The 24,577-nt window shown below is 45.9% G+C and overlaps 1 protein-coding gene across 2 annotated transcripts in view; it reads right to left on the bottom strand.

The window, feature by feature from the left end:
- Nucleotides 1-24,001, bottom strand: part of GCLC (glutamate-cysteine ligase catalytic subunit) — a 48,374-nt gene extending 24,373 nt beyond the window's left edge. For both annotated transcript variants that reach the window (XM_002714508.5, XM_051855608.2), the window contains exons 1-2: nucleotides 23,200-24,001; nucleotides 1,241-1,353 (exon numbers count right to left, since the gene is read on the bottom strand). In XM_002714508.5, the coding sequence (XP_002714554.1) occupies nucleotides 1,241-1,353; nucleotides 23,200-23,349 (263 nt within the window). In that variant the 5' untranslated portion in view covers nucleotides 23,350-24,001. The remainder of the gene's footprint in view (nucleotides 1-1,240; nucleotides 1,354-23,199) is intronic.
- Between the last annotated feature and the right edge of the window lie 576 nt (nucleotides 24,002-24,577).

The raw sequence follows: 24,577 nt of genomic DNA, 5'->3' as shown, positions 1-24,577 counted from the left end.
AGGCACACAGGACACTCACTGACCAGGACAAGCTTGGCAGGAAAGAATGAGGCCTCTGAGATGTTTCCAGATCAGTGCTGAGATGCACTTCCCAAACACCAGGCAGTGACATGGAACTAGAGAGCACATGCCCCATGCCTCGTCTTCTTCTTCTTCTTGAGATTTACTTATTTATTTGAGAGGGAGACACAGGGAGGAGAGATATCTTCTATCTGTTGCTTCATTCCCCAAATGCCTGCAACAGCCAGGGCAGGGCCAGGCTGATGCCAAGAACTGGGAACTCCATCTGGGTCTCCTAGGTGGGTAAGCAGGGCCATCATCTGTTGCCTTGCAAGGCACATCAGCAGGAAGCTGGACTGGAAGCGGAGCAGCTAGGACTCGAACCAGCCACCAGTGTGGGATGCAGGTGTGCCAAGCGGCAGCTTAACACACTGCAGCACAACGTGCCTGCTGTCCTGCTCCCGTGTCCCTTTCCCCTGCTTTGTCCACATAAATAAAGGAGCATTTTTAAAAGCAACATGCCAAATAAATTCCATCTGCAAGATTTATAGGATACCATCCTCTGTGATCCCAGTTATCCTTCTATGATGACTTTTAAAAAAATGTTTAGGGGCTGGCGCTGTGGTATAGCAGGTAAAGCCACTTCCTGCAGTGCCAGTATCCCATGAGTGCTGGTTCAAGTCCCGGCTGCTCCACTTCCAATCCAGCTCTCTGCTATGGCCTGGAAAAGCAGTAGAAGATGGCTCAAGTTCTTGGGCCCCTGCATCTGATGAGAGACCCAGAGGAAGCTCCTGGTTTCTGGCTTTGGATTGGCCCACCTCCAGCCATTGCTGTCATTTGAGGAGCGAACCGGTGAATGGAAGACTTCTCTCTCTCTGCCTCTGCCTCTCTGTAACTCTGCCTTTCAAATAAATAAATCTTTTTCAAGAAATGTTTTAACAATTGTTTATTGTGCTGAATGCTTAAGTATATCACTGTATTTAATCTCAGCACCCTAGAGTTGGTATTATTATCTCTCCATATGAGGAAACTGAGGCACAGAGAGATTAAATTACTTGCCCAAAGTCACTCAGTTACTGCGTAGAGAAATCAGGATTTGAAAGCTGGGCAGCTTGGAAACGCAGACTGTGCTCTGAACTGCTATGCTGTCTGGCCCCCGTCAAGCTGAGAGGACATTTATGTTCCAGTAGCTGTAGCAGTCCCAGAAACACCACACCGAGCTTTCAGTGCATCAGCTTACTTTGGGTTTGTCCTTTCTCCCTTCTCTTGCAGAGTTTCAAGAACTTCTTCTCCAGACAGGACCAATTGGACTTTTTTATGTTCATGATCAAAAGATACCAACATGTATTCCACCTGTGGACAATAGAGGCAAGAAAGATTAACATTTTCCCAGACTTGTGCTCAGTGTGACCTTCATAAAAGAGGATGGCAGGGCAATGTGAAGGCCAGGAAGAATCCACGTGAACGTGAGACAGGCCCATTTGCTTACACCATGGTGTGTAGCAGGCGTTCTCTGCGTAATATGAAAACCTGTAAAGAGGGCCAATCAACGCTGGCATTGTTTAAGGATAAGAACTGTTCTTCTCCAATCCCTTCTCTTTCTCCTGTCCCATTTAATGTCCCAGCAAAAGGTCAAGAGGCCTATTTTGCCAAATTATACTTCAAAAGAGATCAAAGCTACGATTCTGTCCATTGCAGCTGTATATTCCATCAATTGGATTATTATCAGAAAGGGCTTATCTGATCATTCCAAGCAAAGGTACATTATACTTCCTCAGTGGCAGAATCTGTAATAACCCCACTGCAAGTCCTCTTGTGGAAAATTAAACCATAATCATACATACACTAATGTGGAGATGTTATGTTAGGGGTTAACAATTTTAGTTTATCCTGAGTATTTTCAGACAATTTCTCTACTCTGAAGCCAATAAAATCTACAACGCAAGGAGCACCTGGTGGGATTTTGATAAAAAGCAGAAGTTAAATATGCCATCATGAACCAATAGGGCCTGCCATTAACAGTGAACCCAAACAAACCTCCTTCCTTTCTAAAGTTACACTGCCTTGGCTATTTCATCATGGTAATGAAAAACTAACACAGTCACAATCTGTAATTTAAACAAAACATCCATTATCCATATTTAAGTGAAAAGGTATGGAACTGGACCATTTAGCCAAACACTTGCAGGCATCCTTTGCACAATGCACAAAGACAAGTCTCTGCAGGTAACAGGTGGCAGATGATGTAAACCTAGATTCCCAGCCTTGAAACACACACACCCAGAAGCCAGCACTGGGCCTGTGTCTGCAGGGCTGGGGCTGAGCTGCTCCCTTCACAAGGCGCACACTCTGATGTGCAATAGCCTATTCTCTTATTTAGGTGTACTTGCCTGGCCTTGGAAGGTATGTGAACCATCCATCCCCATCACAAGACAGAGTAACACGGAAGAGATTGTTTTGCTCTTCAGCTAAGAAAGAATTATAAAGAGGGAAACATGTAGCAAGAAATAAGCAAGCCTGACATGTTTAAACAACCAAAAAAAAAATCAAAAAATAAATTTCCAATTAGCTATTGCTGGTTGCCTTACTGAAAGGGTTTGGGTTCAATCAGATTCTTTTAGTTCAAGAAATGAGTAATACTGCTTGCTTTAGGTAAGTAAACCAAAAATAGGAGAAATGCACCTGCACAATTACTGTCAATGGAAAAATTCTAGGCTGCAGGACCCAGAACTGCTCCCCAAATCAGGCACAAGTTGCTAGATAGCATCTACAGATGAGTGAGTCCTGAACGTTCAGAACCTGGTAGAACAGGACACTTTGTTAATCTTCAGGAAGGACATGAGAAGGTCCTAGGTATGATCTTTAAATGAGCATAAAGAGAAAAAGTATGCCATAAACTTCTCATATGTGAGGAAACTTCAAAATGTGCATGAAAAGTAATTAAAAGATCAGTTTATTTTGATGCAAAGAATTCAGAAATCCATGATAGTTTTCATAATATGCATTTTCCAGGAACATTTTGAAGTCCCCTCACATAAGTTAAATTGCAATAAGCTTTGTTAGCATAGTTTTGAACAAAAAATTCTTCATTTTCAAAATCACTCCTTGGCCAGCACTGTGACATACTGGGTGAAGCTGCCACCTATGGTATCGGCGTACCATATGGCCGCCAGTTCAGGTCCACTTCCAATCTGGCTCCCTTTTAATGCACCTGGGAAGGCAGTGGAGGATGGCCCAAGTGCTTGGGGCCCTGCACCCATGTGGGAGACCTGGAAGAGGCTCCTGGCTCCTGCCTTCAGATAGAAGATCTCTCTCAGTCTCTTCCTTTCTCTTTGTCTCTTCCTCTCTGCCTTTCAAATGAATAAATAAATCTTTACAAACAACAGCAAAACACTCCTAGCCCACATTAGCAGGGTAAAAAGGCAACAAGCTCAAACTCATTTTGAATGTTAAACAGCCAAATGGATGACATTTAAATGCTAACACTCCTTAATTAAAAAAATAGTCACTGGATGATATCATTAAGCAAATAAAAACAAACAGAACATTTACCAAATGAGAAAAACAAACTTACTTTTCAATAAAAAAATCTAAGTTCTGTTGGAAGCCTTAAGAACTTTCTAAATATTTTTCAAACTAAAATTCAAGGCCTCCCACAGTCCTCTTCCTCTGTGTCACCCAGATCTTTCTGTATCAGGGGTTCCTTGGCATCTTGGCTCTTGTTGTTCAATCTCCTCTGCCACCTCAACACATTCACATTTACTTCCTAGTCCAGTACAGGCATTCAAATAATTGAATCTTTAACAGACAAACCAGAGCTGAAATGGGGTTTGGTTCAGTAACCTAGACAATGAATGGTAATAAGAAGTGACAACAAAGATAGGCCTTTGGCCTAGCGCTTGGGATGCCAGTTCCTGTGTCCCACATACCCACATTGGAAGGCCTGGGTTCAACTCCAGGTGCCGAACTCCGGCTTCCTGCTAATGCAGAGCACAGGAGGCACTGGTGATGGCTCAAATAACTGGATTCCTCCCACCCACGAGAGGGACCTGGATTGAGTTTTCTGCCCTGAACTTTGGCATCCTGGAACTCTGAGGGCATTTGGGAAGGGAACCAGTGGATGGATGCTCTGCCTCTCAAATAAATAAAAATAAATAAAAAATTTAAGTGATATAATAGAACAGTACTTTCCCAATATAAAACACCTAAAGCCACAATGCTATATTTTATGATTTCTGGAATTTTGTCCCCAGCCTGTACTTGCTTTTTGTATCCAAAAGGTGAGAGGAACAGACGAAAGCAAAAATAACAGAACAGGATATGGAGGCCCTTCTGTACCACCACAATGACTCTAAGGGTTACAGTACACAGTAGTCTGGTCCCCTACTTATGTTTTTGCTCTGTGATTTTGGTTACTCAAGTCCGAAAATAATACTTGTCTTGATTGCTTCAAAAGAGACCACGTTCTTTTACTACGGTATACAGGGGTCTTACAAAAGTTCAAGAGTCTGTATTACAAAAAAGCAACATGGATTTCAAGTTTTTTTGCAACAAGAAGTTTACCTTTTAATTCTGTTTTCCACAAACTTTTTGAAGTAACTGTGCATATTATAATTGTTGTATTTTATTAGTTTTTGTTAATCCCTTACCGAGCCTAATTTATAAATTAAACTTTATCATGGGTAAATTACTAAATATACTGTGTCCTATCCATGGTTTCAGGCATTCACTGGGGGAATTTAGAACAAGTGGGGGACTACTGAACCAGCTTTTGAGCTTTGATTAGCCTGTCAACCCCTACTTCCAGCACATACGCTGCACACATACAACCCTAGAAGCTTATACTCAAAGGGCATTATAAAGGGGTTGCAGAGTAACTAATTCAAGTCTGTGTGGTTAATAACATCAGGAAGAAACAGGAAAACCAACCACCACTGAGTTCAGTTCAGCACAGATCACAATTCCTAGGGACAATGCTGTCTAGCATATACCATTAGCCTTTTAAATGAAGGAAAACAGACCTAGTAAAAACAACTGACCACTGTATAAGACATTCATATTTTAAATGTGCACTATCCTTTCTACAAATCAGAATTAAAATCCTCTTAGATTTCTATTCTAAAAGGCTGCATTTTATCCCAATATCTGCGTTGTTGAAAACAAGGACAAAGACACATAGAAAAGACTCTTATGTACTTTATGTGTTAGTATAGTGTTGCTAAGAACCACCTGGACACAATAATCCTTAAGTCATTTGATTCAGGTCTGAACAAGAGTGAGGTGCTTTGTGTTCATCTGAAATCAGGCCAATTAAAAAAAAAATCTTAATTGAGAGTGATGTAAGAACTCATTGCCCTACTGAATACAGAGTAGACATCTGGCATACCTGTAGCATTAAAGTTTAAGGTAAGTTAATAGCAACTTACATCAAATTTTGGGGATGTTTGCTAAGTCTTTAAATGTATTTACCACTAGTATTAAATAAAAATGTTCCTGTTTAAACATCCCGAGTTTCTACTTTGAGGGTGATGATTTCAGGTACCTTAAAATTTGAGGCACAATTAGATAATTTTAAATGTTTTTTAAGATTTATTTCTTTTACTTGAAAGGCTGAGTTACAGAGAGGGGGAAGCTGGATTGGACATGGAGCAGCCAGGACTTGAACCGGCACCCATATGGGATGCCAATACTGCAGGTGGTGGCTCTACCTGCTACACCACAGTATCAGCCTCTTGATTAGATATTTTTCTTTATTTCCACTCCCTAGAGGAGAGAACACTGTGTGATCAGGATATGGTCTAGTCCTGAGGCTAGCCCTGTGGCATAGTAGGTAATGCTGCCACCCAGGACACCAATGTCCTATATGGGTGCCGGTTCTACACCTGGCTGTGCCAATTCTGATCCGGCTCCCTGCTAACGCACCTGGGAAAGCAGAAGATGGCCCAAGTGTTTGGGTCTCTGCACCCATGTGGGAGACCTGGATTAAGCTCCTGGCTTCTGGCTTTAGACTGGCTCAGCCCTGGCCATTGTGGAGTGAACCAGCAGATGAAGATTTCTCTCTGTAACTCTTTCAAATAAATAAATAAATCTTAAAAAAAGAAAAGCACAAGAATTGCCCCTCTCAAAAGTATGTAAGTTTTCATGTGCCCGACCTCTGGGGAGAAGGACCCTATTATCCAGTCCTTAAGGGACAAGCAGTCACAAGGTCCTACATGCTCCCCCAGACAGTGGATAGAGGACTTGGTACCCCAGGAAAGGGGCTGTATCCAGGTGTTCAGGTGGAAGAGGGCAAGGCAGGAAAGGGCTCCAGGACGTAGTCCAGGAAAGGTGGGTGTGCAGAGCAATGGACATTTGGGGTTCAGAGCCAGCCCTCTGCTCCACTGTCGGACCTCATCCACTGGCCCATTTGCTAATATTGCCTTTTCTTCCCATGAGATCCAGTTTTCTCTGTACACTCCTGAGCAAGCCCACAGCCATTCAGAGGGTTAGAGTTCCAGTTAGAGTGAACAACTAATAGGCACCAAAACATCCTGTCTTGCTGTGCCTCCCCTCCCCTCACCTCCTTGGGTCCTTTCATCCCTTCAATCAAGGAGGTTCTCAAACTTACACTGGCTGGAGTGACACGAAATAATAAGACATGGCTAAGCTCTCTGGGGGAGCACTCTAAATGACCAAAAGGAGTTATGGACAGGCAACAGCAGGGTCTCTTCCCATCCAGGAGCTCAGCTTTCCTGGAGGAAATGTCAATTAAATCTAAGCTGATTCGTCAAGTGGGACTGGCCAGGCAAGGGTGCCGGCCCGCACACCCTTGCCATGAGCACTTTCCCACAAGACACCCCCACCCAGCGGTTCAGCACCAGGGCAGCACGATCACTGTCTGCCGGGCCCAGCCCCAGAAAGCATGTTTCAGGGTTGGAGACCGTGCCTTCTGTCCAGAACTGCGTCCTCACGGTGAAATGTCAATGACCAATGGTTTTTGAGCCCGATCAACAATCAAGTTGGATGGCCCCCACGTCCACGTCTAACATCGTACCTGGGAGTGCTAGCTGCAGTCATCCCACTGAGTTTTTCAATACCTACAGTTACCTAAGGAAGACGGAACAGCAACACCGAAAGGGCAGCTGTGTTCACAGTGGTGGAAAAGTGAGTAAGAAATTCTAATACAGACAAAGTGAAACTTGATGTGGCACAGATTTAGGTTAATGGTGAATTCAAAGGTAGGCATGTCTAACAATGACTTTACAAATACCCAAAACACCATTTCACAAGGCCAAAAACTGAAGAGTTTGGGGAGACCAGTAAGTGCAAAGCAGAAACTATAATGTGTGCTTTCGTGTACATATTTTTCATGTGTGGTGCTTGGTAACTGTTGATATGTTCTATTAAATTGCTCTGTGTTCCAAATAAGGAAACATTTGAATAGTTTAGTCTAAAGTTGTATCAAATTCTTAAAACATTTCATATGTTTTGAGAAAATGGGTTTTTTCTTCCTACTTTAAAATGTCAATTCAAGCCACAGAATTACTCCTGATGCACTCCAGGGAAAATTTACATTTTTAGAAACCAAAATCTGCGTGGCCTCACCCTGACCCAGTCTTCCGTTGGCTTCATCCACTAGGCATTCTGCTTACAGAACAGGCTGCTTTTTATTTATGACATATAAATCCCCATTCTAACACTGCATAAAAATCCAGGGATTTGATTCTCTGAATCATCACCTTGGCCTGCATGGAAAAAGCATTCTTCACCTGCCTAAATTAGTGACCGGAGATCCAAGTGCAAAATGCCCAGACTTTATAAAGGCCATCATGGAACTCCTCCTTCCTTCCTTTGAACCAAATGTAGCAGGAACCTAATAGTCTTCTCACTCCCTCTGAAAAGGTAGCCAACACATTGAGTTACTGACCTTCGTGTGGTCACCAACACAACACAATCACCCTGCGATTCAGAAACCTGCACCAGAAGACACTTCCTCTTACAGAAACAATACTGCAACTATGAGTAGCTCCTATTTGCACCAGAACACCTGTTTAGTACCATAGCTTCTGGCTTCTAAGGACATGTAAATTCCTTGGCTCTTTCCTGAGAACACATTCCCCTACTAGTATCCAAGATGCTACGTGGACAAGAAAGAGGATATCCTGGTTCCCAGATAGGGTTGCTTTGGGTCAGCCACCTGCAGCAGTCACAGCTGGGATGGGGGTGGGGCAAGGGAGCTGGGGCAGCATAGGGAAGAGGACTGACCAGAATCTCTGCAGTGCCTCCTACCAGGTGCAGAAGCTAGGGCTGCAGCATGGGGCATGACTGTTACTGGAAGAAGCACCCACTCTCCCTGAGCGATGCCCAGCTCAGTGCCTGATGCACTTGTGAAGGGCTGGAGCAGGCACATTCCCTTGGAAGACACTATTTATGAGCTAGCTTGTCTGAAATTCAGGGACTCACTTTGAGAAATATTAAAAATTTACAGCTGTAGTTCCTGGGAAGTGGTGTTTCACTGACCCACCCAAAAAAAGAGGAGGGAAAATTAAAGTGCTTTCCAACGTACCTAAGTGACAGCCATTGCTAAAATAAAGGAATTTTAACTACAAAGTGACTGCTGGGCCGACCTACTACCCCCCAGAGAAAGGATGACAGTGCCTCAAGATCCCCAAGTTTAATGCCATCCACCATCATCAGACACAATCCCATGTCAGGGAGGCAGCGTCACAGATCTCACTTAAGAATTGTACCTGGATGTCACAGCAGATCTCAACTACAGAGTAATTCCAACCTGTGCAAAAAAGGATTTGGAAGATTTAGACTCGTGAACATAAAATCCTTCCCTGCCCTATTTGAGACTCAAGTGCAAAGGTGAAAACCTTAAGGAGGGAAGTCAAAGCTTTGGCTTTGACTGTGGCTAGCTACCTGGGCCCTGGGAGGAAGTGGGCACAGGCTGTATAACCATCAAGTAAGGTCAGCCTGATTTTCTTATAAAGGGCTTGTCCTACATCTCTGCCTCTCCACAGGGCAAGATGCCAGCAGATTAGCTGGGAAGGCTGCAGTCACATTATTAAACTTGTTAGCAAGTGTCCTGTGGACCGAGAAATTTACCAAGCGTATTCAATGGTGTCCTTTTGAAAGAGTGCTGGCACTTCACAAGAATTATGGGCCCTCTGGGGATGAAAAGTGCTGAAGTCTGCATCTGTGGCTCTAAGACACATTCATATTTTCATCTGAGAACAAAAAGCCTGCCTGCTCCTGCGCTGCCACCGCCTCCTGCCCTAGCCTTTCTAGCCTGGGTCTCATCTTTGGCTGCCGCCTCTGAAAGCTGGCATGGAGTGCTTAACTCCTGCTTGTTGGGCTGGCAACACGTGGGGGCACAGCTCAGAGTGCACCCTTTGGGGTCCATCTGCTTGAATCATGGTCACTTCTTGTGTAAACAGGGATAAAATCTACGTCACAGGGCCCCTGGGGAGGACTACATAAAATAATACATGCAGAGTGTCTAACTCGGGATTCTTTCCTAGCTCTAGGGCAGTGATAACCCTGACTGAGACAGAACAGGGTCTTCTAAGCGCTCTAAATGCTGCTTACAACCCCTTTCAGGCCATGGGGGGCTATGATCAACATTACTGCCCTTTTGGTGCAGTAGGACAGAAGTATCGGAACATGCTACTCATAGGAAGGGAAGTGCTGTTTCAGTTTCACAAACAGGGCATGTATTCTAGGTGCTCAGCTCGAAGACCTAAGTGAAAGCTGTGGTGTAGAATGCTCACTGCCTACTTCTGCGGCAGGCAGACCCAGGCTCCTCAACCGAGCAGATCAAATCACTCCACTGCTTGAAGCTCACATTCGGCAAAAAGCCCAACCTCCCTGCCCAAGAACCATCCAGCCAAACTTCTCGGCTTCCTTCATCCTGAATCCTGCTCCCCACCCCACGGTGCAGCCACACTAGCCTTTCCTGTCTTTCCAACAAGGCCCCCCTCTGCCTGAAGACTTGGCCCTGGCCCTTCAAGAGCTCCTCTGTGCCTCAAGTGGTCTTCATGGTCTCTCTCTTCAGAGAGACCATGGCTGACCCCAGGACACTGTGACCCCTTCATGTCCCTGCCACCACAGACAGCCACCCACACTAGCACCTCCTGGACTTGGGCAAAGCTGCTCTCCAGCCCCAACACGTCCTCATCTTCCCAAATTACAGCCACTCAGTATGTGTTTTAAGTCTCTGGGCCTTGGTTTTTATCATCTGTAAAACAAGAGAAAAACAAATATCCTTTCCACTCCTAAATGACTGTTTCTGTAGTTAAACTCTTCTAGAAATCCTGTTAATCCAAGACCCCCTGTTTTCTTTCCCTCTCACACCAAATACAGCACACAATTTACTCTGCATTGCCAGAAAGGGTAATTTTATTCAAGGGCAAAGTCTTGTTACCAGAGCGTTATCAAAGCGTGCCCTGTCTTAACAATGCTCACGTACAGTATGTGTGCTGACCTTTCCAACACTGATCACATCCTCTTAAACCGACCATAAGAAGCTGCTAAGCACACTTTCACTTTTTATTAGCGCTCCAGGCTTCATCAGCAAGTTCATTCCTTTAATTAGAGTCCTACAGAACAAGGTCCTTGGAAGTCCACGAGGTGCCCAGAGCGGGACCTGCTTCTTGCAGCTTCTCTCTGGACTGGTTCCTCTCATTTCTGCCCGAGTTGCTTTCTTGAAGTTTCATCCAGAGTAGAAAAACCAGATGACTAAGCACACAGGAACTTTATATAAAGGAAGTGATCCCTAGGGGAGTGCCTGAGCTATGCTTCTGGGAGTAAAGTGCACGAACTCCGCGCCCAGAAGACTTCTGTGTGCTTCCTAGTTCTTGCTCTTTGAGCCGCAGTCAACAGAGCACAACCTGGACACGGCTGCAGTGGCAGCCAGGGGTCTCCCGTGCCCAGCACAGGAAGGACTGCTGGCGACTGCGCTAGGTGACAGCAGGGCATCTAAACACCAATGTGGGGTGCAGACGTGATCGCGTGCAGAAGGGGCCAAAAGGGAGCACACCCACATAACCTCTCGGGTTGGTGGGCTGACAGGTCTCAGGAAACAGGTCAAGATTTTATTTTTAATGCTAACTCTCTGGTATGCAAGGTCACTTCAGCAACCACTCATTCTGAACTCCAGACAAGTCCCAGCCAGTGTCCACAGAACTTCCAGCCCCTCCTGGCCCCGGGGAAGCTTTGGACCCCCCTGCCCATGAGCTCTGTGGTCAACCCAGTAGGCAGAATCACAGCCCAGGCTCTTAGTACTTTCCAGGAAAAGGGTGATGGAGTCTAGCTCACTTCAGGGCTTTGTTTTAATTCTAAATAGGCACCCAGTTCAAAAGAAAGGAGTTACCTGAAAGCAAAGGACTAAAGGCAGAACCTAGGGGGAGGGGGGCAAACTTGACAGTGGGTCTGCCTGGATGTTCATGCAATCAGAAACAGGTTTTGGAGATCCTTTTATAATTCTATTGCCAAAATATGTCCAATCACCAAATCCTGACCACAGCAAACACAAAAATCTAGGAAAACAGATAGCTCTTTTCTAAAGAGCATCCAACAAAGTAGCACCTTGGCCATTAATCTCTCTGAAGAGATGCCGACCCAGATAAGCAGTCTCTGTGGACCTATGAAGGTGCATCAAAAAGGCCTCTTGTGTGTGGAGGTCTGAGGCCCACCGCACGCTTCCCTGTCTCGCTGAACAAAGTCTGGGAAACACAACTGTTACTGTAGATTAAGGGGGCTCATTCAAACCTACCAAATCCATCTGTGGGGAGCAACTCGGACTAGACTAAGTTACTGGAATTAAGACTTATTCTATGCATCTGCTCTCCCACAATATGGCGCTGGGAGAGAAGAAAACAGCTTCTACACAGCTGCCTCCAGTTCAGCCAATAAACTGTAGGACTTGCTCCTGATTGGAGGAGAGCAGCGTACTCGGCGTGTGGGCAGCCGAGTTAGGATTGGCGGAGGAGGACTATAAAGGAGGAGAGAGAGGGCATGCACCAGGAACATCTAAGGGGAACACCTGTGCAGCCCCCGAGAGAGCAGGCCGGCGGTGTGCCGCTCCCCTGCGGAAGTGGGGAAAGTGGCCAGGGGGAACCGCCCTTCCACGGAGGTGGAAGGGACAGTAGCCAACCCGGGAAGAACCAGCAGCAAACCCGGGGAGGGCCGAGCAGACGAAAGAACAGCGCAGGGTTTAGTGTCGTTCCTCCACGAAGAGGGGGAGCGACACCATCAACATTCAGTTTCACTATACAAGGGTGACAACTTAGTAGCCACAGAAATACCACCCAAAGGACAAAAACTCAACTGCTTTCCCAGTTCTAGTCTGCTTCCTTTGAAAAGTTGTCAATTTCAAGGACCAGATGAGCTATAAAAATATGCACAGGCTTGAAGTACTTATTTTGGCCAGAAATTGATTTTTGCTCTTTTCCTTTAAAAAAAAAAAAGGTTTATTTATTTATTTGAAAGGCAGAGTTACAGAGCAAGAGAGAGAGAGAGGCCGGCGCTGCGGCTCACTAGGCTAATCCTCCGCCTAGCGGCGCCAGCACACCAGGTTCTAGTCCCGGTCGGGCGCCAGATTCTGTCCCGGTTGCCCCTCTTCCAGGCCAGCTCTGGCCAGGGAGTGCAGTGGAGGATGGCCCAAGTGCTTGGGCCCTGCACCCCATGGGAGACCGGGAAAAGCACCTGGCTCCTGGCTTCGGATCAGTGGGGTGCTCCGGCGGCAGCGGCCATTGGAGGGTGAACCAATGGCAAAAGGAAGACCTTTCTCTCTGTCTCTCTCTCACTGTCCACTCTGCCTGTCAAAAAAAAAAAAAAAAAAAGAGAGAGAGAGAGATCTTCCATCCTTTGGTTCACTCCCTAGGTAGCTGCAACAGCTGAGGATGGGCTAGGCTGAAGCCAGGAGCTAGGAGCTTCATCCGGGTCACCCACATTGACATAGGGGTTCAAGGACTTGGGCCATCTTGCACTGCTTTCCCAGGTGCATTACCAGGGAGCTGGATAAGAGGTGGAGCAGCCAGGACTCTAACCAGTGTACAAATGGGATGCAGGTGTCATGGGCAGCAACTTAACCTGCAGCACTATTTTTTTTCAACTTTTATTTAATAAATACATTTCCAAAGTACAACTTTTGAATTGTAGCAGCTTTTCCCCCATAACCTCCCTCCCACCCGCAAACTATCCCATCTCCCACTCCCATCCCACTCTTCATCAAGATTCATTTTCAATTATCTTTATATACAAAAGATCAACTTAGTATATACTAAGTAAAAATTTCAACAGTTTGCACCCACACAGATACACAAAGTATAGAGTACTGTTTGAGTGGTAGTTTTACTGTTAATTTGCATATGAGTAGTTTTACCATTAATTCACATAGTACAAACATTAAGGACAGAGGTCCTACATCGGGAGTAAGTGCACAGTGACTCCCGTTGTTGATTTAACAATTGACACTCTTATTTATGACATCAGTAATCACCCGAGGCTCTTGTCATGAGCTGCCAAGGCTATAGAAGCCTCTTGAGTTCACCAACTCTGATCTTATTTAGATAAAGCCATGGTCAAAGTGGAAGTTCTCTCCTCCCTTCAGAGAAAGGTATCTCCTTCTTTGATGGCCAGTTCTTTCTGCTGGGATCTCAGAGATCTTTCATTTTAGGTCATTTTTCTTGCCTCAGTGTCTGAATGACTTAAGGGCTGATTCTGAGGCCAGAGTGCTGTTTAGGGCATTTGCCATTCGATGAGTTGCAGCACTACTCTTTAGCATGTTGGAAATACACCATCACTAGAGCCCCCAGCAAACCAGTGCCTTTGTTTTGGTTCTCATCCTCTGGTACCCATTGAAAGCTTGCCATCACTAATCCTGCTACCTCCCAAACTGTTACTTTTCAGGATCCCACACTATATTCCCATCTCCCCTTTCATGTGTTCATCAGGGTTCAGAGGCACAGTCGATGTTTTCTCTCTGGGTTATCCTGCCCCCCACCACCACCTTGGTTTTTAACCACCACCTTTGGGCTAGCAGCCACCTAACCTGCAGTCAGCTTAGATGTCACCACTATCCATCCAGTATTCCTATTGCTTGTAAAGTGCTGAACTCCTCAAATGAAAGGGCTTTAAACCAGGACGGCCAAACCAGTTCCCCCAGGAAGGATCCCAGCAGGGACTATTATACACTTGGCTCCCCAGACTAGACACCCGGGTGAGAGACACAGGTACTCCAGGGCCGGGTCCCCAGACAACTCTTCTCAGCTTCCTTCCCATTATGCACAATTCCCTACCTCTGGAGGCTCAGCTACACTCTCCTTTCTCTTCTAGCAAGGATGATGTCCTCTGGTGAGGGCTTGTTTCTACTGACCTCTCCAAACCACTATCACATGATCTACAGAAAAGCTCCAAGTATCATTTCTGGACCTGTAATACTATGCCTGCCCACATGGACTATTAGAAAGTACCTTCAGGGGGCCAGCACTGTGGCGTAGCAGGTTAAGCCTCTGCCTGTGATGCTGGCATCCCATATAGGCATCAATTTAAGCCCCGGCTGTCGACTTCCAATCTAGCTCCCTGCTAACACTCCTGGGAAAGAAGCAGAAGACAGCCCAAGTACTTGGGTCCCTGCACCCATGCAGGGGTCCTGGAAGAAGCTCTGGGCTCCTGACATTGGCCTGGGCCAGTCCAAGCCATTGCAGCCATTTGAGGAGTGAACCAGCAGATGGTTCTCTTTCTCTTTCTCTCTGTAACTCTGCTTTCAAGTTAAAAAAAAAAACAAAAACACAAAAACAAAACAAAAAACAAACAAACAAACAAAAAAACCTTAAGAAAAAGAAAGCACCTTCAATAGCCTTAATCCCAATCCATCTTTCTAGCCTCAACCTCTAGCCCATCCCCTGATTGCAGAATTGGCCGTGTTACAGCCACACTACCCAGCACTTCAACTCCAGGAACCTTGTAACCTCACACATGTGTACCACACCCTTTCTTTGCCTTCTCAACCTTCCTTTAAGAGCTCTGAGCTCTAAAAGACCCAAGAATCTCTGTAGAGAGAACCAACTCCTCTTCTCCCATACCTACTTCCGCTGGAATTCTGCAAGGGTAAACAGCTTTTTTTCTTTTCCTAGGTTCTCTCCAACATATAGGAGGCACTCAATAAACACTTCTTCATTTGAAAGTCCTCCATCCTGGAAGCAAAGCTCTTAGTGGTCTGCCATGTGTAAGTAAAGCTGAAGTCTCAGCTTTTCTGAAGGAGGCATTTTGCAATACCACTCTGCTTTTCATAGAAAATTTGAGAGGCTCAATTAGGTACTTTCATTTTACTTAGGAAACAAAAGACAAAAATCTAGGGGCAGCCACTGTGGCTCAGTGGGTTCAGTTGCTGCTTGGGATGCTCACATCCCGGACCAGAGTGCCTGCTTGAGTCCTGGCTCCTCCATGCTGAACCAGCTTCCCTAGTCAGCTTCCTGACACCCACATGGGAGGCCAAGATGGAACTCTTGGCTCCTGGTTCTGGCCTGGCCAAAACAGCCCGGGCTGTTACAGGCACCAAGGAGTGAACCAGTGCATGGAAGATATTACCCCCTCTCTGTTGTTCTGCCTTTCCAGTAAATAAAAATAATATAAACTTAAAAATAATAATCATTGCAATCAAAAAAACACAACTTTCTAGAAACCTAGTATTTATGCTTTTGAATTGGATTATTTTTCAGTTGCCAGTAAAGTATGTTACCTAATAGAAAAGCTAAAACCCAGGGGCTGGCGCTGTGGCGTAGGTGGGATAGAACTCTGCCTGCGGTGCTGGCATCCCATATGGGTGCTACTTTGCCAATTCAAGTCCCTGCTGCTCCTCTTCCGACCCAGCTCTCTGCTATGGTGTGGGAAAGCAGTAGAAGATGGCCCAAGTCATCTTGGCCCCTGCACCCACGTGGGAGACCCAGAAGAAGCTCCTGTCTCCCAGCTTCAAATCAGCTCAGCTCTGGCCATTTAGGCCATTTGGGGAGTAAACCAGAGGATGGAAGACCACTCTCTGCCTCTGCCTCTCTGTAACTCTGCCTTTCAAGTAAATAAATAAATCTAAAAAAAAAAAAAAAAAAAAAAAAGCTAAAACCCAAGAGGGAACTGGGTGAGGAAAGGGATTCTACTACTTCTCATATGCATTTCCTGATTTCCATGTTATATGTAGTTCAGAACATTCTAAAACAAAAAATGTTAATAAATACAATTGGAAATATATATATGAGCATGTAATTCAAAACCAAATGATGGAGTTTTTGATTAGATATATAGATAAGGAAATTGTAGTCCGAAGTAATTAAGTTCCATATCTTGGATTACACAACCATTTGGGGCTTACATTGTCATCTTTAGACACAAGCTAATGCATAAAATGTACATAAACTTTCAAATTACATGTAACTGTACTTTGAACAACTATCCCATCATAGAATGATAACAGTAATACTAAACAATGAAACACAACCACAAAGAAAATCCTGGCTTTAAAGCTTGGCTAAATCTTGTTTGCTGGCAGGGATCTAATAACTACTAGAGCAGCCAACTTTAGAGAGAGTTTACAATGGAGAACAGAACTGAAAAGAATATAAAAAGTGGAAAAAACTTTCATTTCTAATAAAAATGAAGTAACAGAGACCTTAAACAGCAACAACCAAAAACAACAACAAAAAAGGAGAAAGAAAATCCAAGTATAAGAAAGAATAGTTTTGAAGCCATTGGATATCAGCTAATAAAGAGCAGAAATATCTGAGATATGGGGGGAAAAAAGTTAACTGACCCTAAAACTGCTCCAATTTCCTGCCTGGAGAGAGGCTTAGGTCAGGGGCATGGAAGTGATGCAAAGTTCAGTGGACTCCCTGAATTGGAGAGTTGAAGGCCAGAATCATAGCAGTTCACGGGACAGAGTATCAGAAAGAAGAGAACCCCAGCCGTCTGCAAAGGTTTTCTCCAAAGACTCAGTAGTTCTTCAACACACATATGTGAGGCAAGTACCCAAAGCTGGAGCAGCGTTTTTCCCATCAGCAAAAAGGAGCAACCATGATTCAGGTGCACTAGGTAGAGTACCCATGAAGGTCTTGCCTCAGTAGAAAAGAATTAGCCCTCAACTCAGAAACCTAAATTATAAAAGCAGCACCTGAAAGATCAAACTGTCCCCAAATAACTGTATTCTCACAACAAAGCTTAAGAATACTTATAGGTATATACAAATATAATAGAGTAACAAGGTAAAATTCACAATGTTCGGTATCCAGAAAGATTACTAGACATTCCAAGAATCAGAAAAACACACTCAAAAATGAAGAGAAAAATCAAAATCAATTAATTGAATCTGACTGGAAGTGACAAAGATGACAGAATCAACAGCCATGGACATTAAAAACAGTTATTAGAATTGTATTATGGGGCTGGTGCTGTAGTGTAGCAGATAAAGCCACTGCCTGCAGTGCCAGCATCCCATATAGGCCCGGGTTCAAGTTCCAGCTGCTCAAATTCCAATCCACTTCTCTGCTATGGCCTGGGAAAGTAGTAGAAGGTAGCCCAAGTTCTTGGGCCTTTGCACCCACAAGGGAGACCCAGAAGAATCTCCTGGCTTCAGATCCGCCCAGCTCCAGCGTGGCAGCCACTCGGGGAGTGAACCAGCGGATGGAAGTCTTCTCCCTTCCCCCTCCCTCCCTCCCTCTCCCTCCCCCTCCCTGGATAGTTAAACTACAAAAGAAGGTCTGATGTAATGTAATACATTGTAAAGAATCTAAAACTTTTTTGTTTTAGAATTGTGGTATAATGTGTTTAAGAAACAGACCTGGGGGCCGGCACTGTGGGATAGCAGGTAAAGCCTCCACCCGCAATGCCAGCATCCCATACGGGCACAGTTCAAGTCCCAGCTGCTCCACTTCTGATCCAGCTCCCTGCTAACATGCCTGAGAAAGCAGAAGATGGCCCAAGTGCTTGGGCCCCTGCATCCATGGGGGAGACCCCAAAGAAGCTCCTGGACTCTGATGGACCCAGCTCTGGCCTTTGCAGCCATTTGAGGAGTGAACTAGCAGATGGAAGATCTCTCTGCTTCTGCCTCTTTAACGCTACCTTTCAAATAAAAAATCTTTAAAAAATTAAATTTTAAAAAAATAAATGGACCTAGAGTCAGGCAGATTCAATTCTGTTACCTCTTGCTACTAAGTAGCTGAAAATACCTGGCAGGCAGCTAAGTCAACTCTGGAGTGATTAGGAAAAGTCAAAAGTCATTTATTATCATATTTGCATCATAGATTTCCTCTATCTTTCAATGTGCACACAAGTTATAAACAAAATCTGTATCTGAAAAGTGTGTGTCACCTGTTAAGAAACAAGCAAGAGCTCACTTTTTTTTCACCCAGGAATATCTGCGTCACCTCTCTCCACCACTCCCTCCTCTAATTTGGGGGCAAAATAAGGTAACATCCCGGCACCTAGAAGGCAGAAACCTCTGTATCCCACAGAAAGCATAACAACTGTTGATTAGGTAGGGTTTGCACCTTCATATTAAAGTGCAAACAGGAACCTGAAGACTGACCTGGAAATCTACCTATTTATGATCCTCACAGAAAAATACTTTTGCATTTCAACAAGTTGACAAAAGCATGGCTCTATAACATAGTCTGCTTTACTACCGTGATTGTCTTTACTCAGCAGTTGAAAAGGTTACCTCCAGATGAATTTCAAAGAGCTAACACATTCTGGTTTGAAATATGTACATTATTAGTAATCCTATTCAAATTGTACTTACTCAAATGGCAAAAGCTAGAAGCGATCAGATAAAAGTCCAACACACTCACTTTCCAAATGAGGAAACCCAGGCTCAAGATCACACAGGCAATTTGGCAGACCTTGGCGAGAATCCACACTGGACCCAAACCCAGGGCTCTTTCTGGCGGGAGGAGATAAGTGGTTGGCATTTCTGAAGTGGCAGACATGGGCGCATGTTGTGGCACAGCAGGTTAAGGGGCCAGTTTGAGCCCCGGCTCCTCTGCTTCTGATCCAGCTCACTGCTAATGCACCTGGGAGGCAGTGAATGATGGCAAAGTACTTGGGGTTCTTGTCACTCACACAGGAGGCCTGGATGGAGTTCTAGGCTCTCGGTTTGGGCATGGCCCAGTTTGTGGGCATTTGGGGAATGAACCAGTGGAAGGAAAATCGATCTCTCTCTCCACCTTTCAAATAAGTAAATCTTAAAAATAAAAAAGGCAGGGCGGGGGAGGGCTTCCAACCATACCTACAGCCACAGTATAATGTTCTTTAAAGGCTCTGTTCTTTCTTTTGAAAATCAAGGCGTGGCTGTATAAGTGCAACACTGAACCACACAAAACATCATTTTGGTGTCAAGCCAATGCAGTTCAACCTATCACACTCAAAACACCACTTTCTGCTTATCACCCTTCATCTAGGGGGATAGGGGTGTCTGCCTCGCCCACCACACCCTCCTCTACATTTATCAGCCCAGCCAGTCCTCAGTTACCTCCCACGGCTTCTGTATGCACACAAGCTCACTTGCTAGTTGGTCCTCTGGGTTTCCCAGCCAGCATTCTGAATTCTGTGCTGTTCATGCAATAGTGAGTTCCCACTATGTGCAAAGATTCATGCTGAGCAGCTATTTGTTCTCTCAAGGCTCACCTCATCCACGGAGCCTTCCTTGATAAATCAGGGACTGTGGCCTTCAAACTCTTCAAAGTCAGAAAAAATGTACATGCATCCCAAGGCACACCCCTATTCACACCTGCTCTCAAATAAATAATGCATAAGTTTGACATAATACTCTGCCTACATACTTGGTACTCTTCTCTTTCATTTCAGTTTTTGAGAATTCTGGTTGGCATCAAGATTACCAATCTAATGTTTACAGTAGCACTATTCACAACAGCCAAGATGTGAACCGAACCTAAATGTTAACTGACAAAAAAAAAATGGACAAAGAAAATGCAGTATACACAAACGATGGAATATTATTCAGCCTAATAAACAGAAGGAAATCCGAAAATGTGGATGATTTTGAAGATATTACGCTAAGAGAAACAAATCAAGTCACAGAAGGGCCAACTGCTAAAATAGTCAAATGCACAGAATCGCAGATGCTAGGGGCTGGCAAGAAGGAGTTCTTAAGCAAAAGCATAAAGTCTCAATCATGCAAGATGAACAAATTCTATCATTCCTGTAGTTAATTTTGTATTTTACACTTAAAGATTTTGGCAAGGTGGATCTCTTGTTAAGTGCCTTCACCATACCCACACCCCAAAGTCCTAACTGGAATCTACTGTTTCTCAAACCACTAACGGATCACAACCTGCAGTCATGATCCATTCGTGCTGTCCCGTAAGAGGGTGATTACGTGGGCCTGATGCCGAGGAACAGCGGCATTAGCAAGTACCTGGGCGTGAACCCAGCTGCCCCCAGAGCAGCACACCTTCTCTCCCCAGAAAGCTCAAGGTGCACAGCAGGAGCACTGGCCATCTGCATCCCACAGGTCAAGGGTGGGAAAGGACCAACTCAGCAGACACCAAGGCATCACTGACTTGCCGTTTCAGGAGCAAAAAGTTGCGTGGGACTTTTTTTTCCTTTTGGGAAGTCTTCACAATCAATTCTTCCCCTTCTGTCAGGCTGTTTGCCTACAACTGGACTGTCAATACTTATAGGTAGGAATGTTATTCTTCTTGAAACTTCTATGCCTCTAGCCTCTACCCAGGGACAACGGAAGCAGAATGTAATAAATGAACAGAGGCCAGGGTATGGCGCAGCTGGTTAAGCTGCTGCCTGCAATGCTGGCATCCCATATGGGTACTGATTCAAGTCCTGGCTTCTCCACTTATGATCCAGCTCCCTGCTAATGGGCCTGGGAAAACTGCAGCAGATGTTCCAAGAACTTGAGCCCCTGCACTAACATGGGAGACACAGTTGGAGTTCTTGGCTCTTGGCTTCAACCTGGCCCAGCCCTGGACACTCGCTGCAGCCATTTAGGGACTAAACCAGTGAATGGAAGATCTCTCTCTGTACGTAATCTTAATAAAAAATGAGCAGCATGTGATTTTTTTACATCTTTTCTACTTTGTGTTTCTATTAAATAGTAACCTCCCCATTCCAAAGGACACAGAGGGCAGGCATGGGAAAGAAGAAAATTCGAGAGGATGGAGAAGACAAATCATAAGATAAACAGTAACACGCTGGTGAGACAGGAAGCATCTAAAATCAAGTTTCTTAAGAAAAACCAATTTGCAGCTTTGGATCTCGCTCATGAAGTGATATTTGGGACAAGAAGTGTGCAGTCACAAGCGAAAGCTTTCACTGAACATGTTTAACACATTTTAACATGACAGCAGTGCTATCCAGGAAAGATTATTACAGCCTTAAGACACCCTGAAGTCTCTTTATCAACAGATCTGCCCAGGTTTATCTTTTCAAGTTTTACTACCTGGTTGAAATGCCAAGCCCAATTTATAGAAGCAACACCTTTGATCTTTTGGGGTGGGGTGGGGAGGAGCACCTAATCCCAACCTTTTCTCCATAACCACTTATCAAAGGGGAGACACTTTCCTGGGTGCTGACCTTCATAAAGACCCTGCTCTTGAGTTCTTCTCATTCAGCTACCTCAACAATGCAAGTCACTTCATACAGAAGATCTCAATGTTCGTCCTACCTACAGCAAGAAGTTTCCTAAATACAGGACTAAGACTCTGGTAGGATCTTAGGTGAACACAGCAGAAAGTCTCCAGTCCATGTAATTCTGCCTGGGGCAATGACCACCATCAACTGCTTTCCCTTTGGTAGTCAGGTGTCAAAATGTGAACAAACAAAATTTTAATTTCTAGTTGCTCAAAGATGGCTAAATTGTCTTACAATGCAAAACTAAGTGACACTTCATACATTCCCTGTGCCACAAGCACTTGATGCCAACTGTACCAGGCACAAGACTAAACCTTAGGACAACAAGAAGTGAACAAAAGGCACAATGTACACTGTCCCTGTCTCCTTGGGCCGACATTGCCCTGTGAGTGACACACAATACAGAAATGAATACAGAAAGTGTTAGATGAACTGAAGAAAAGTGAAGAATTATCAAACACAGACTGTGCTGTTTTTCCATACAAAGTGTGACAAATCCCTTTTGTAGAAGTGCAAATTACTAGTCATTCTTTTTCCGAGTTAGCAATTCCTACAGCTGTGGGAGGCGGAGCTACCATCCCATCTTAGAAAGCAGGAAACTTTGCAAGATGCTCTGCTGGACCTGCACACACTTACACCAAACAGGTAAACACTGACAGAAGATACATTCGAAAGCAAAAACTGAAATCCAAAAACAGAGACTGACTTCTGAATAAGTTAATTATCTGTACTGCACCTTGTTTTTTAAAAACAGGAAGAGAGGACTTAGAAAGCTTTGGCAGAATGGACTAAACCTAACAGTAACTGTTAAAGCTGCTTTCCACATCATTCCAATAAACAATGGTTCAACATACTGAGGATAGAGAGACATCCGCATCTGCAGGCAGAGCACATGTTGAAGCACTGATTGGTGAAGTTTAGATGCTGGACTGGGGCCATGGAGAGGCGCTAACAAATCCCTATTTTGAAGCTCTAGGCACTCCCACTTAGAACTAAACAGGATCAAGGAGGGTTTCCCTCTTCAAGAAAAGGGAGCCAAAATTTGTTGCAATTTTACAGCTATCAGCGTGGGCGGAGGCGGGAGTAGGGGCTTGAGAAGAGCATTGTGAAAGACACCTGGATGAGGCAAGCAAATAAGCGAACTTCCAAGACCCGCTTTCTAACAGCAATGGGTCCATGAGGACAAATCGATCCCTTTCTCATTAATCTCAGAACCAATTTCGAGACTGGTCGGGAGATACACTGGACTTTAATACATGTACACTTTCTCATGCTCACGCCATCCCAGCGCCCATCGCGTCTGCCGAATGAAGGGAGACACCCAAATGAATGAATGAATGCACAGGGGACACGAGTGTGGCTAGAGATTCAGGCAGGGGCCCCACACGGTCCGGATGGCCCTGGACGCCGGCCAGGCGAAGGCAGGCACGGCGCGCCCGGGACGGGGAGGTACCGGGGACTCTCGGGGCGCACTGCAGGACGCCGACCGCGATGGGGCCCGGAGCTCCGGTCCCGCCGGGCTGAACAAAGGCAGTGCGGGGTGGCCCGACCGCGGGCGCTCACCTCGTCGCCCCATTTGAGCACGTCCTTGTGCCGGTCCTTGACGGCGTGGTAGATGTTCAGGAACTGGAGGATTCCGTGCCGCCGCACGTGGTCGGCGTGGCGCTTGGTCTCCTCCCAGCTCAGCGGCGAGCCCTGGGACAGCAGCCCCATGGCCGCCCCCTCCTCCGACTCCTTGGAGGTGCCCGCGGCCGCGGGCTCCGGGCGCCCGCAGAAGGCAGCGGCAGCTACGGCTCCACCCCAGGCGGGGGCCTTCGGGACGCAGCTGGCAGAGGGAGGGTCCTGTCCGCGCCGGCTTCCCGGTGCGAGGACGGGTCCCCGCCGCCCAGGTGACAGATCCGGGGGTCCGGCGCACCGCGCACAGACAGAAGACGGGAAGGCAGGCTGGGCGGTTCTAGGCCTCGCCCCTCTCTCGCTCCCGCCCTGCTCCTGCTCCGAGGCGGCGGCGACGGACCCCACGGCCGCGCTGCGGCTCCCGCTTCTCTTTGCCGGTGTCGTGCACTCACTGGCTTCTTCCTACTTGTGACCAAAACCTGCGCCGCCGCGGAGCATGCCCAGTGCCGCCGCCCGCTGGTCCGCCGCTCCAGGTCGCGGTCCGCAGCTCCGGATTTTATAGACTGCGGGCGGGGGGCGGGGAAAGGAGGCGGGGCAGGAGGGAGAGGCGTGGCCCAGAGCCCCGGGGGCCCCGAGGCTCTCTGCGGAGGAGGGGTGCGCGGGCGGCGCTGGGGCGGGGCGGGCTGCATCGCTTTAAGCGAATGCGGATGTAAAACTCCTTTTTTCCTAATCCGAAGAGATTAAACTCCAGGTCGGGAAAAGACACAGGTGAGAGCCGCAGAATGCCTTGAAAACGTAATTAACTTGAGAGTCGAGTGAGTCACATGACTGTACCTCAGAGGCACTGGGAAACTTCGGGCAAATTATTTCCAAGCCTGAATGCGCCTAGTTTAATCCTGCCTTCAGTGGATGGGGATAGTACAATTTCTCATGGATCTGTAAGTATTTGATAACATGCGTTCTAGTTGGCCACTTTTAAAAATAAAAAAATGGGGATTGATCGCCGTCTCCAGATAGAACATATGAAGGAGTTATCCTGCCTTCAAACCTAAGCTTCATCCATTTAAAGTGATCAAAATGCTGTTCACTCACGTGAGCTTGCCTAGGAACAGCTGGAGTTGGCTCTCCCTTGGCGGGAACTGGAAGGAAGAAGGTACCTTGCCCCCAAGCACTTGTTCAGTAAATAAGCTCTGACACAGCAATGACATGACAGATCCAGAGCAAAGTGACAGCAACCAGGTCACACTTGTCCTGAGGCCAGGAGGAGTGTGCATATGACAATCCTTTCCCTGGCACTTCAGAGTTCACTTTGCGTAAGCACTTCCTA

This window comes from Oryctolagus cuniculus, chromosome 5, assembly GCF_964237555.1.
Source record: "Oryctolagus cuniculus chromosome 5, mOryCun1.1, whole genome shotgun sequence".
NCBI classification, from domain to species: domain Eukaryota; kingdom Metazoa; phylum Chordata; class Mammalia; order Lagomorpha; family Leporidae; genus Oryctolagus; species Oryctolagus cuniculus.
Note: the sequence above shows the minus strand (reverse complement) of the source record. Positions and strands in the feature narration are given on the sequence as shown.